The sequence below is a fragment of the Sprattus sprattus genome (genome assembly GCF_963457725.1).
Source record: "Sprattus sprattus genome assembly, chromosome: 1".
Lineage (NCBI taxonomy): Eukaryota > Metazoa > Chordata > Actinopteri > Clupeiformes > Clupeidae > Sprattus > Sprattus sprattus.
Genome location: NC_137920.1, coordinates 68,494,101 through 68,506,041, shown reverse-complemented (window position 1 = coordinate 68,506,041; position 11,941 = coordinate 68,494,101). Strand labels below are relative to the sequence as shown.

At 39.0% G+C, this 11,941-nt stretch overlaps 2 protein-coding genes across 2 annotated transcripts; one reads left to right on the top strand and one right to left on the bottom strand.

Annotated features, from left to right (window-relative positions):
* Positions 1-471: 471 nt before the first annotated feature.
* On the top strand, positions 472-3,044 carry angptl5 (angiopoietin-like 5; the record flags this gene model as incomplete). Its single annotated transcript, XM_080856893.1, has 8 exons — positions 472-525; positions 962-1,130; positions 1,307-1,410; positions 1,499-1,592; positions 1,736-1,839; positions 2,213-2,333; positions 2,434-2,619; positions 2,725-3,044. The coding sequence occupies 8 exons, from the start codon at positions 472-474 to the stop codon at positions 3,042-3,044; spliced, it is 1,152 nt and encodes a 383-aa protein (XP_080713019.1).
* A 1,112-nt stretch (positions 3,045-4,156) lies between these two features.
* On the bottom strand, positions 4,157-10,686 carry trpc6a (transient receptor potential cation channel, subfamily C, member 6a). Its single transcript, XM_080848805.1, has 12 exons — positions 10,394-10,686; positions 8,506-9,271; positions 8,061-8,240; positions 7,783-7,947; positions 7,309-7,525; positions 6,921-7,148; positions 6,567-6,831; positions 6,120-6,315; positions 5,594-5,797; positions 5,394-5,456; positions 5,065-5,140; positions 4,157-4,550 (listed from the first exon to the last, which is right to left on the bottom strand). Exons 1-12 carry the CDS (start codon positions 10,531-10,533, stop codon positions 4,432-4,434), a joined length of 2,619 nt encoding a protein of 872 aa, XP_080704931.1. The 5' UTR covers positions 10,534-10,686; the 3' UTR covers positions 4,157-4,431.
* Between the last annotated feature and the right edge of the window lie 1,255 nt (positions 10,687-11,941).

Sequence of the window (11,941 nt, the reverse complement as noted above, 5' to 3'; positions counted from 1 at the left end):
GTCTTGGTTTGTGTGTACAAGAGAGTTGTTTGAAGTCCCTGAATTGCCGAAGTCACCTTAATCGACAAAAAATACTTGGAAAAGGACGTTTCCTGTAGCGCCAAGCATGATCAGATTACTTCAAGATATATTGTTCTAGCAAAAACTTGGATTTCAGGAGCGGGGGCATGAGGCATCCTGCGGAAGGAATGCATGTTGGCCAGACAACCTTGAAAGCCTGCTGTTGCCCACTAGGGAACATGCAGTGTCAAGTTTCCTTTCACATCTGGTTTTGATAGGCAACACAGGATGTTGTCAAGCAGTCAAAAAAGAGCACTTAAGTATTGATATTATAGACGTGGAATTCCTTTGACTGATGTAGGCTAAGGAAAGTGGGCTGGCTAAAGATACATCCCTTGCCCTTTCTCTACTCTCCCCAATTAGAGGGAAATAGCCTCAAGCAGTATTGGAAGCACTCCTTGACCATTTACCATGACTTGGCTCATTTTGGTGTCACTGGTATTGTTACCTCTACCTCCATCTACTGTAAGTTTCCCCTCTTATTCCTTAGAATTTGCCTGTGTTTCTTTGGTAATTCTGCAGTAGGCTATTGAACCACATCCCTTTTTGGTGCATTAATTGGATAATGCAAAAAAATCAGAACAATATGTTTGTTCATTTGTTTGCCTTAGTTGTATATATAATATGTTTTGATAGTATAATTTACAGAATTTGTCAGTAGGCTAGTGTGGTATTATTTACCATTTCTGTTCGTTTTTATTGCTTGAGATTATCTTCTTTAAAAAATGTTGTTCTTTTGATTGATTTCCCTTTTTAAATGTTTTGTTTGCTACATACCATGTAACAATAAAGTGTATGTTATTTATACACTGTGCCTGACCATGAAATAAAAAAACAAATCAATATTATGTGATTTTGTATCTCATACAGCAGCATTTTGTTTTATTGTGATCTTAAACAGAGCTCAGAGAATACAACAACAAATCAGTCTCTGGAAAAAACTGAAGACTTCCATGATGCCACTCTCAAAAGTGACAAGAATCCCTCTGTGGTCAAGTATGGGGAAAAGTGCACAATACCTTGTGACCTGGCAGCTAAGCTCATGAAGGAGGAAAAGCACTCTCTGTGTAGTATGTATGTTACGGAATGAATGATGTCAGAAGAAGGCATCACTTACATTATAACTGTTAACATAAAATACTGTGTTGCTATATACAGAATACCACCCATCTGTAGTCATAATTTGTAACATTCCTGTGCTTCAAAAATGTGATTTAAGGTTTAATGTGTTTTATGAACGTTTCAGGTGACCTTCAGCATTCAATTGTTTCATCAACAAGGAGCACTAGAAAGATGATCAGAGACTTGATAGATGAACAGCAAAAATCGTTGGAACTACTTTCTAACCAGGTAGAACATATTCAGTGGTAAGGCAAGTTGTTAAGACGTTTCCTATATGGCAATCAGCTCCTCAACTGATGTTCTCTTGCATTTCAAGCTGTTGGAACTCGTGTCCAAAGTCAGCACACTTGGCTCAGAGGTTCAGCGGAGTAACACTGAAACATTATCAATGAAGCCAGTACAATCGCATGGTAATATGCAGTGTTTTTGTAGATGTTCTGTCAATCTGTTTGCATTTCACATCCAAAGAATACTATCATCTTGATTTACCAGCCAAAAAAGACTGATATCAGAAATGTACTGGAGTTCTTTTCTTTCTTTGCCAATTTTCCAGGACGGGATTGTAGTGACATAAAAGAAACACTGTATACAACAGTCTCCAAAATACCTAGTGGGATCTATATCATCCATCCAGAAAATACCGACTACCCTTTTGAGGTAAATTCTTGTAGAGGTCTACAATATGAAGCTACCAAGCTGCAAGTAATTTCATCTTGAATAATGTCAGACCACACTACAAGAATTCAGAAATGAAATGGGAACATTTGTTTTTGCTTAAATATATAGACTACATTAAGTCAAAAACACAAGTGTTCCTCAGTACAGGTTGAACAAGTGAAACGCTTTTTCTTCCTCTAAGGAACCTTTTATAATTGATGTGACCCACAATCAATGTGTCTCAATTTGCTGTGAATGTTTTGAGTTAGGGGTTTATTCCAATGAGAAAGCTAACAATATATCTGTAACAACTCAACACAATTTAAAAGTTTGACCCAATGTGTCCCTGTAATGTAAAAACTATTTTTTTAAGGTATTCTGTGAGATGGATTACATGGATGGTGGATGGACTGTTGTGCAAAGGAGGACAGATGGGCTTACTGATTTTAAACGCACGTGGTCAGACTACATGAATGGATTTGGTCATCTTCCAGGTGAGTACTCCACATTCTTTTGGAGCAAAGTACACTAGCAGAATAATTTACAATAATACTCAAATAACGACATTGCCTTCTTTGCTTTTCTTTTGGGTAGGAGAACACTGGCTTGGTCTAAGGAAGATATTCAATATCGTCAACCAGAAACACACCCATTTCCAGCTCCATATTGCCCTAACTTCCCAAGATGACACCACCTCATATGCTTCATACGACAAATTCTGGATTGAAGATGAGACCAACTTCTTTAGAATTCATCTTGGGAGATATGCTGGCAGTGCAGGTAATGCGATTAGTATTCACTAATGTTCAAACTACATTTGAATCATTTCAAGATTATTATTCAATGAAATACTCATTTTTTTTTTACACATTTGCAATCTGGCAGGGGATTCATTCCGTGGGTATGAGCAAGAAGAAAATCAGGAAACAGCACCATTTAGCACATCTGACGTTGACAACGATGGCTGTAATCCATTCTGTACGTTTGATGAAAAGGCTGTGGAGAGTTGCAGCACCCATCAGAATGGAACAGGCTGGTGGTTTAACCAGTGTGGACGTGCTAACCTAAACGGTTCCCCTTTAGATCAGGACCAAGCTACCCTCCCACACATGCACTGGGAAACCTGGACTAAGAATGGCCTTCCTGTTCAGATAAAGTCTGTCACCATGAAGATAAGGAGAATGGACACTCCTCAAAGTAATTAATCACATTAAAGGAGTATTTTTAGATATTGCACTGTTATGTGAAAGAAGCTGAATTAAATGTTTCAGCCATTCTTCATATATATAACGTGGAGCTAGTGTCAACAATAAAAACATGTTTCAAAAACATTATGGTTTGTGTAATGCATAAAAACCTACAGCAGAGGAGTCATGTTCATAGAAGGGGGAAATCATTCTAAACAATAAAAAGAATGGATATAAGAAATGGATAGAAAGGATATCCTCACGGCTGTGACTCTGCCATAGCTAATCCATTTTTACATTCTTTTTTATGTTTAGAATAACAATTCTACAACCAAATATTTGAGTTTTAAGACAGCAGATTGTATTTTCTTTCACTAATTTGGATTGATTTTGGTGCCTGCACCTTACACATTATGCTCCCCACACACTTTTACTAAAGGAAAAACAAGGAATAAAAATAATCAGTGAAAATAGAATTGGACTACAGCTGCTTTGCTAGTTGGGCTCTCAATTATTTCAGCAAATTCATTTAAGATTTTATATTTCAAAGAATAGGAGCCTTTTCCTCCTCATTCTCTTGTACGGAGGCTGACACTCCGATCTTCTAGTTAAAGTCCCATTGCCACTTTGAATATAAACATAATCTTTGGAAAACAAACCCATTCTTTATTTAGACGTGGATTGATGCGCTCAGAAATCCACAGACAACCAGACAAAGCCACCTAAGGATAGAGGGCTACGTGATAAACATACAAATCTTGCAATATCTATTTATAATAAAGAAAACAAATAATATCACACAAATATATTGCAAGTAATCATTTGAAATATTTCTTACATTCATTTACGTACCACAAATATATGTATTGTATACATGAATGAAGGACATCTGTAAACAGCTAGCATCTAAACGTTTTACTGAATATGCTTTGTATAAATATGATCAGATTTGCGGTCTGTCTGTGCTTTGGTCACATTGTTAATATTTAAAATGGACAGTGTAAACTATAAAACAACTGTTAAATCCAGTTTTCTTGTGACCAAGACAGTAAAAACTGTGTAATTTTTCTACACTGCAAATATTTCTCATGAAACAACCTGTGAAGTCTCACATACTTAACAGCTAGCCTGCACAAAATGTACTACTTTAGGTTCTTTGTTGTTCACGTGTGAGCATTTGTTACCCACCCTTAAATGAGAGGGGGAGAGGGACCCGAAACTTCAGACGTACAAACCTCACTAGAGCATGTCCCCAAGGCACTGCAGCGCAGGTAACCATCACAGTAACAGCAACAAGTCCATGGCAACATTACTTGAAATGGAAAAGTATTAGGTGAGTATCAGGTGCTTGTCCTTTTCCAGAAGTTGGCAGTTGGTCATAGATCAAATTAGCAGTTTCTAGACATCACAACTTCTCTTCGAGACGCCTGATAAGGTTTGCAAGATCCTCCAAATTGTGAGATTTCTCCTCCAGCAACTCAAAACGCAAGCTGGAAATGTCTTGTTTAATTTCCTTAAGTTCCCCTGTAACAGACCAATAAAATCTTAGTTTGACAGTGCATTGTGGTGAAGCAATCTTACCTAAAGTGTTCCAACTGTTTTCAAAACATTCCTCCCTTGCACCCTTATGAGGTTATATTTTTAAAGGTTGGCCACATGAACTCATCTTGGTAAAGCCAACCATCAGAAATGATCACAAAACTCATGCACTTCAACAGAGGTCACGTTTAACCAGAGGTCAGGTTTTATGTGGTCAGTTTCAGCCAGTTAGCACCATCTATTTTGGTGTCAAGAATGTTGGTGCCCATTGGCCAGTTTCAATCATGCATCAAGCGTGGCTAGTCAGTGTAGGACTATGAAGCAAGGTGTGTGTGTGTGGGAGAGGGGGGGGGGGGGGGGGGCATGGCTCTGTCTGAACCCCTTGGAAATGTGTTTGATATCAGGGTGCTACTAGCTACACTCATGCAATCTTAACATTTAATTCAGCTGTAGACCACCTAAGATAACAAAATCCTTGAGTAGGCCATAGGTTCTTTACCTTCATTGACTTCATCACTCTCTTTATCGCTTTGTGATTTGATGATATAACGCTTGATAAGGCGTTTCATAATCTTCTGTAATAAGATGATAACAGTTTATAGTCCAGATGGCAAGTTTTAGCTGCAAAGAAGTAACTAAATACCTTTATTCTAGAGAGGTCAGTATTGTAATAGAATCTGGAATGCATTGAGTAACACTACTTAATTACTGTCAATGTAATGAGTACTGTTATCAAATTACTCATGGTAATCAAGTCAGTAGTATGTAATAGCTAAATTGTTATTAAAGAAGGCAGACAGCAATATACATGTCTATTAGCGCAAATACCTGATATCGACTTGGACAATCTGGGCTTGGATCTGTTGGTGAGTCTTTTCCCCTTTCACTTAGCTGCAGGAAGAGCACATTTCTTATACAAATGGCTAAACAGACGAGAAATGAACTCATCAACTCAACTTATACATAAAATGTTTGAACCCATCAGAGACAGCTGGCACACTGATTGGACAGTTGATCTAAATACCAACCTCATTCAGCTCTGATTCACCCTTCTCCATGGTCCATTGTCTATGAATCAAGCCCAGCAAAAGTGCTTTGATCCCCATGAATAGTTTCAGGCCAGACTTCGGGCTGGGCACCAGGTTGAAAGGAACTGGAAGTGTCCTGCCTTCCTCAAAATAGGAAAACCAAAGTTTGGCTCGAGCAAACTTCCATTCGACATCTGCATCACCCTGTTCCCAGCAGGGAGATGAGTAAAGGCATTAGTATGTGCTCTTAAAACAGTAATACGATGCTACCTTCATACAGGCAGGAGGAGATGAGGGGTGCATGGCTAGCTAAAACCCCTCAGCACATCTAGTCAAGACACACAAATCAAGGCACAATCATGACAGTTAATTAAAATATTGGAGTTGCTCATAGGTCCTTCCAAATACATATTTCAACCTAGTGTGAGTTTATGCACTTTCCTAAATGTCTACCTTACTTCTTTAAGCCTGTACATGTGATGTTTCACACAATTACTGACTGAGGTGATGTATATAGGAATTTTACCTCAATTTCTTGAAATGAATTGTTCATCATTGCAATGAGCATGTTGAGTAAAACTATAACCATCGTAACGTTGTATACTCCATAGAGGACATAGCCAATGTTCTCTATAAATTTATGCCCATTGTCGACTATAACTGACTTGACTTCTGATAGTCCAAATATTGCCCAAAATAATGTTTTGAAGCTTTCCTCCACACTGCAAAACAGTAAGATAACAGACAACGTGAACAAAGGTAAAATTTCTCTTTTTTCAATTACCTTCTTCACTGGTATGTAATAAACATCACTGAAATACTGTTTGTTCTATTGTTCACTTTCAAGCAGTGTTTGATCCTATTTTTTTTTTAAATGTGTATACCATACAGAAAACTAAGGGCCACATAACAATGTATAAGTACAAGTACAATTTAATTACAATTAGCTCTCAAAGAAAATTATTGTACTCACGTTGTGAAGGCTTCATTTTGTTTGGCTCCAAGGTAATATGAGTAGAGATTAAACATGCCAAACATGAATGCCAAAAACACCAGGATGAATATCACCATGAACTTAAAGAGATCTTTCACTGTTCTTCCCAAGGATATCTGCAGTGGCCCGAGGCTCTCATTGGCTGGCAGGATGTAAGCAATCCTTGAGAAACTCAGAACCACTGCAATGGCATACAGACCCTCTGACACTATCTGAGGGTCGGAGGGTAACCAGTCAACGCGAGCTGTCATGACAAAACCAATACATTAGTCAGAATTCAATGCATAACAAAGACAATTTAAGGAACTTTCTCTGATCTATTTACACACTCACCTAGCTGGAAATACTCAATCTCTGTCGGTAGAGTTACATTCGTCAAATCAGTGTAATGGGCGTCAACGTAACTCTGTGCTGAGTACGCATGCCAAAATGCCATGAATCGTGCCATAAATGATGTCACAAAAATGGCCAACATTCCAAAATCCAACATGTTCCATGGCTCAGATAGATATTCTCTTGGCCCCTGGGACCAAATCTCTTTGCATTCTGCCCAAATCATTCCTGAAAACAAAATGATTCAAATTTGAGTTAGTAAAGTGACAAACTGTTGGCAAACCAATATAAAACCTTCCACTGAAATACTGACATGGAGTTTTTTTCAAAGTGGTAATATGTGAAAATGTTATTATGAGATACATCTCAACAGGACACTGAGACTGACCTATGACCCAGGAAATGATTAGCATTTCCATCCAAGTGAAAGGGGTTGTTTTCATACGAAACAACTGGGTGGGGCAATCATGGACCGTCATGTCTGGCAAGAGTTTCGTTCCATTAAAACGGTCTGCTGCATTTAGCACAAGAAGGCCGAGGAACGTTGTAAAGGAAGCTGCATGAGCCACAAATTTTATGAAAGGACCACGCATAATTCTCCCCAACTGGTGAAAGAACATAGTAAAAAAAAAGTTCTTATTATAGATATTTTGCAAAGTTTCGCTTGCCATCATAGAAAGTACCCAGTTTTTACACATACAAAAATGTAAATAGTGTACAGTCAAGTTACTTTAAACTTAATTTGTTCCTTGTTATGGATTCACATGTTTCTTTGAGATATTTCTCTTGATCCTCATCAGAACACTTAAAAATCAACAAAATTGTTTAAAATTGTAAAGGAATAAAAACAAAATGCTAAGACCTTACTGCATGGTACGATCCAATACACCATGGCCAGGATTGGCAGACCAATTGCAACAGCTAGAACAACCAATACCATAACTGCTGTTGTCTGCTGTCTCAGTCCAGAGACATGTTCATACCAGATGGATAGTAGCTGCTGCTGACAGTGTGGATGGGCGACAAACTGTTTGAACAACAGAAAAGTAGTTTTTCTTTAATTCAAATTATTGAAATCCCTCAAAACATCTTTTTTTTTTGCCAAACCCCTTAGCGCCACGTTCTAACTAGGTTATTTACCTTTTTCAGTTCGTATTTTAATGCCAGTTTTAGTCTGATGAGGCTTGGTCGCCCAGGTACCTCAAGACTTTCATCAACTTCGCCATTCAAAATGGCCTCAACCTCCTCTGTGCTTCGGCACAAGTCGAGAAGCCCCACAACAAAGTCTTTGCACTGAATAGATAGTCTCTTGTAATCATTCTGAGGGGAAATAGTGATCCATATTATGATAACCGATAGTGGGATGTCAAGTCTTATCCAAAACAAACAAACAGCTGTGATATAAGGGAACACATGATAAAGCATCACATAAAGGGAGTGTTAACAAAGTAAACCATTAATGAGTACCTTTAAAAAGAAACGTGGGCATATGTGTTAAGGTCACTGCTATTGTTGTTTTAAATTATATGACCATAATACTACAAATTCTGGGATAACATTTAAAGCTGTGTTTTATGCATTTTACCTTGAATTCTTTTTCAATGTTGGCCATGGTGGCAAGCTCATTGCTGAGCTCCAGAGCTGCCAGCACAGGGTCCTCATTGGACAGAGAGAGGTAAGCTGGACTGGCAAGGCCCTTATAGGCGTTGATGCGTGAGCGGCAATGACTAAAGGAGTCATACTTCTGATGGTAATTGCAGGTGTCACAGTCACAGAAGTAGTCGTGAGGTGGCTCAATGAGGGCACCCTTCCTAAGGAGTGTGTGCACTATCTCATATTCATGGCAGTGGGCAGCAAGGATAATTGGAGTGACATCATGGGAGAACCGTGTACCATCCTCATCATAGGCAAAGAAGTCATCCAGCATTGCGACCTGACCGGGGCTTACTGTCAGTCTGTGACCATCAGAAAAGGCCGGATGGCTCAAAATGGATTCCACAATCCTGATGTAGCCTTTGCTTATGGCGAGCAATAGGGCATCTCCAATTCGAGCAAGATTGGGTTTCTTCAACAAGTGCTCTGTTACCTCCAGGTGCTCATTCGCCACAGCTAGCTGCAGTGCATTCTGGCCCATGTAGTCCACACAGTTCACATTGAGATCAGGTATCTCCTCGAGCATCCTGCGTACCACTGGGATGTTTCCATATTCAGCTGCGTCGAGGAAACGCTCTTCCACCGCAGTGAGGCTGTAAGGTTCTGGATTAAACATGTAGGCTGCCCCTCGCACTGCCTGTCTCCTACTCTTTGCCAGATTCTGCCAAGCCAGAACATGACTGTCACTGTTACTCTGCCTGAAAATCATGTTATGTCAGTGTTTATTTTATCAGCATTATTTTTATGAAATACATATATTTCGATATTCAAACATAAAATAGAAATGTTCATTAAGGCCAAAGGCACTAATGTACCCCACATCAAATCAGTAGGACAGGTACTATCCCAATGATATCATCATCAGCTTCAATCTCATGATCAAAAATCAACAACATCTATAATACCAATACATAGAATTAGGAAAAGTAGAATGAACATTTCTAGTAAACTAAATGTTTGTTTTAAAAACATTTCTGTTATTTGTTAATCTATCATCCGCACCTTTAATGCAGAACAGGCTATTTCGATGAAAACTATGGATTCTGTGAATCAACAGGTTACATAGTGTCTTCTGTCCACGTGAGCAAAGGCAGCTTAAACTTTCCTAGACCATTCTATTCACACTGAGGCCTAGGGAAGTTTAATCAGCCTTTGCTATGGTGGACAAAATGCATTCTGTGACCTGAAGACTCACAAATTTATTGGACCCTCCATGCCAGAATATAGCAGAACTGTTCTGTGGACAAAATTAACATCAGAATGCCTATCTATAGGTGGACAGAAGTGGGGGTTTTTTCTACAAAAAAGTTAGTCTTTTGTCCACAAAATGAAAAGCACACCACTCAGTTCAGTGCAGGACATGAATCATCCGTTTTGTTTTCTGTGCTCTCCTCAGTACTTCGTGGACACAATGCTAATAAGTTTGTGGTTTTCGTTGACAAAATGCATTATGTAGGGGTTATATGGTAATGAATTATAGCCTGTCGTAGAACCAAATGCGTTCTGTATGAATAAGGTCTGTTATACTTGCTACACCATAGAAAACAACATGTTACTCAGATGAAGTTGGCTTAAATCCGTAGGACAGATGTTTCGTCTCTATTCAGCTGCAATCAAATGTCACACAAGCCCACTGACTTAAACTGTTTGTCTTTAAACCTGGTATTGTTGTTTACGTGTAGGCTACATTAATTACACAAGAACACAACGTCTCTAACGAATAGAAGTACAAAAGCTCGTTAGTTACTATAAACAGACTAGGTGGACTATCACATTTTCACAGTCAACGTGTAAAGAGATATGTGAGGAGGTCCACTTACGTTTGTTGAAGTCCATGATAGCCGCCGTAATTTTCCTCACTAAAATCAGCATTTATCAGTAAATTGTCTCGACTCCTTATCCGTTTTTCATTTATTCGAGATTGAGACAGATTTCCATGTGATGAACTTAGCTGATTCATTTCGTCGAAGCTGGAAAGTAGTAAGCTACTAAGTGCGTACAGAAACTGACATCCCCAAACCTGCTATAAACAGCCGGCTATAACTGATGTACACAGTCGTGCCCGCAGCAGTCGCCCCTCTTGTCTAATCTTCTATCTACGGCAGTCCTGAGAAAGAACAGTGCTCTGTGGAATTTTGTCTCTGTTCTTCCTGCCCACTGCAATAAATGAGGCATCTAACAATCTGCGTTCACTCGTGCAGATTCTTGAGCTGTTTTCAACACCCTGTAAGTGTCTCGTTCAATACATGTAGGCCTAATTGCGATGCTCGATTCTGAAAAAAGATATTTACAACTAAAACGATTATGGTACTGGATGATCAGTGTGTATAATTCAAAACACTCTGCCCACGTTGGATTTTCTCAGGACCTATAACAGTAGGCATAAGTTATAGAAGTTTATAAAGATGACAGACAAAAAAAATCCAACATTATTGAGTTGTTTTAAAGTGTTTAGAGGGTGATGAACACATAAACTGTTAGAAAGTAAAGCCCACTGATGAAATATCCCTTTTAAATTCCCATCAGTTTGCCTGCAATGCCAGCAAAGCTGTATTTCCTGTGGGCTGAGAAAAAAATTCCTCTGAGTGTAGTAAAGTGTGGGAAATTGTCTCTGAGGGATTCTGCTCTGACCACTAACAAATGTAAGCAATGATGCACCATGTTGGTTACGTGTTTATGTGTGTGTCCGTACCAAGGCCAGTTCCATGGGGATATGACATGGCTAACAGGTCAAAGGGTCAAAACAAAGAGAAGGTCATGGGAAGCCACTGTCTTGGTTCTTTTATCATATTCCTTGTACGCCTTCACACTGATGACCATTACAGCTGTTCATATTTTATTTTTAGCTCCTCTTCCAAGACTCCCTTACCGAAGAGCTTTGTTGGCTTCAATTTCTAGTTCCTCAATTTGTTACTCTATAAACCGCTCCAACTCTTGAATTGCATTACATCTTCCTGCTGGTCACTCACCCCAAACACTTTCCTAGAATTACCTCACTAAACTCAGAAAACAGCATGACATACATTTCTCTCCAAAAGTATTACTACTTGACATTAACAAAGTGTCACATGTATGGTATCTCCCGAACCATTTTTTAAAAGTGCATTCGCCTCATGTAACTCTCTAGGTTGTCGTGAAAGCACCCTGATCATGTAGTGCCTCACCAGGGTTGGAACATTTTGTTTAGTCTCTAGCGTAGAAAAATGCATTCTTTGCTCAAAATAGAACCCTAGGAGATGGGCCTAATATATACACATTATTCTCTAGTTATTTACACAAGGGCAGTGAACGTAACGACGCCAGTGAACCTCCACACTTGGAAGGGTTTATTTCAACCATTTCATTCTCAGGCATCACTATCGTACCAG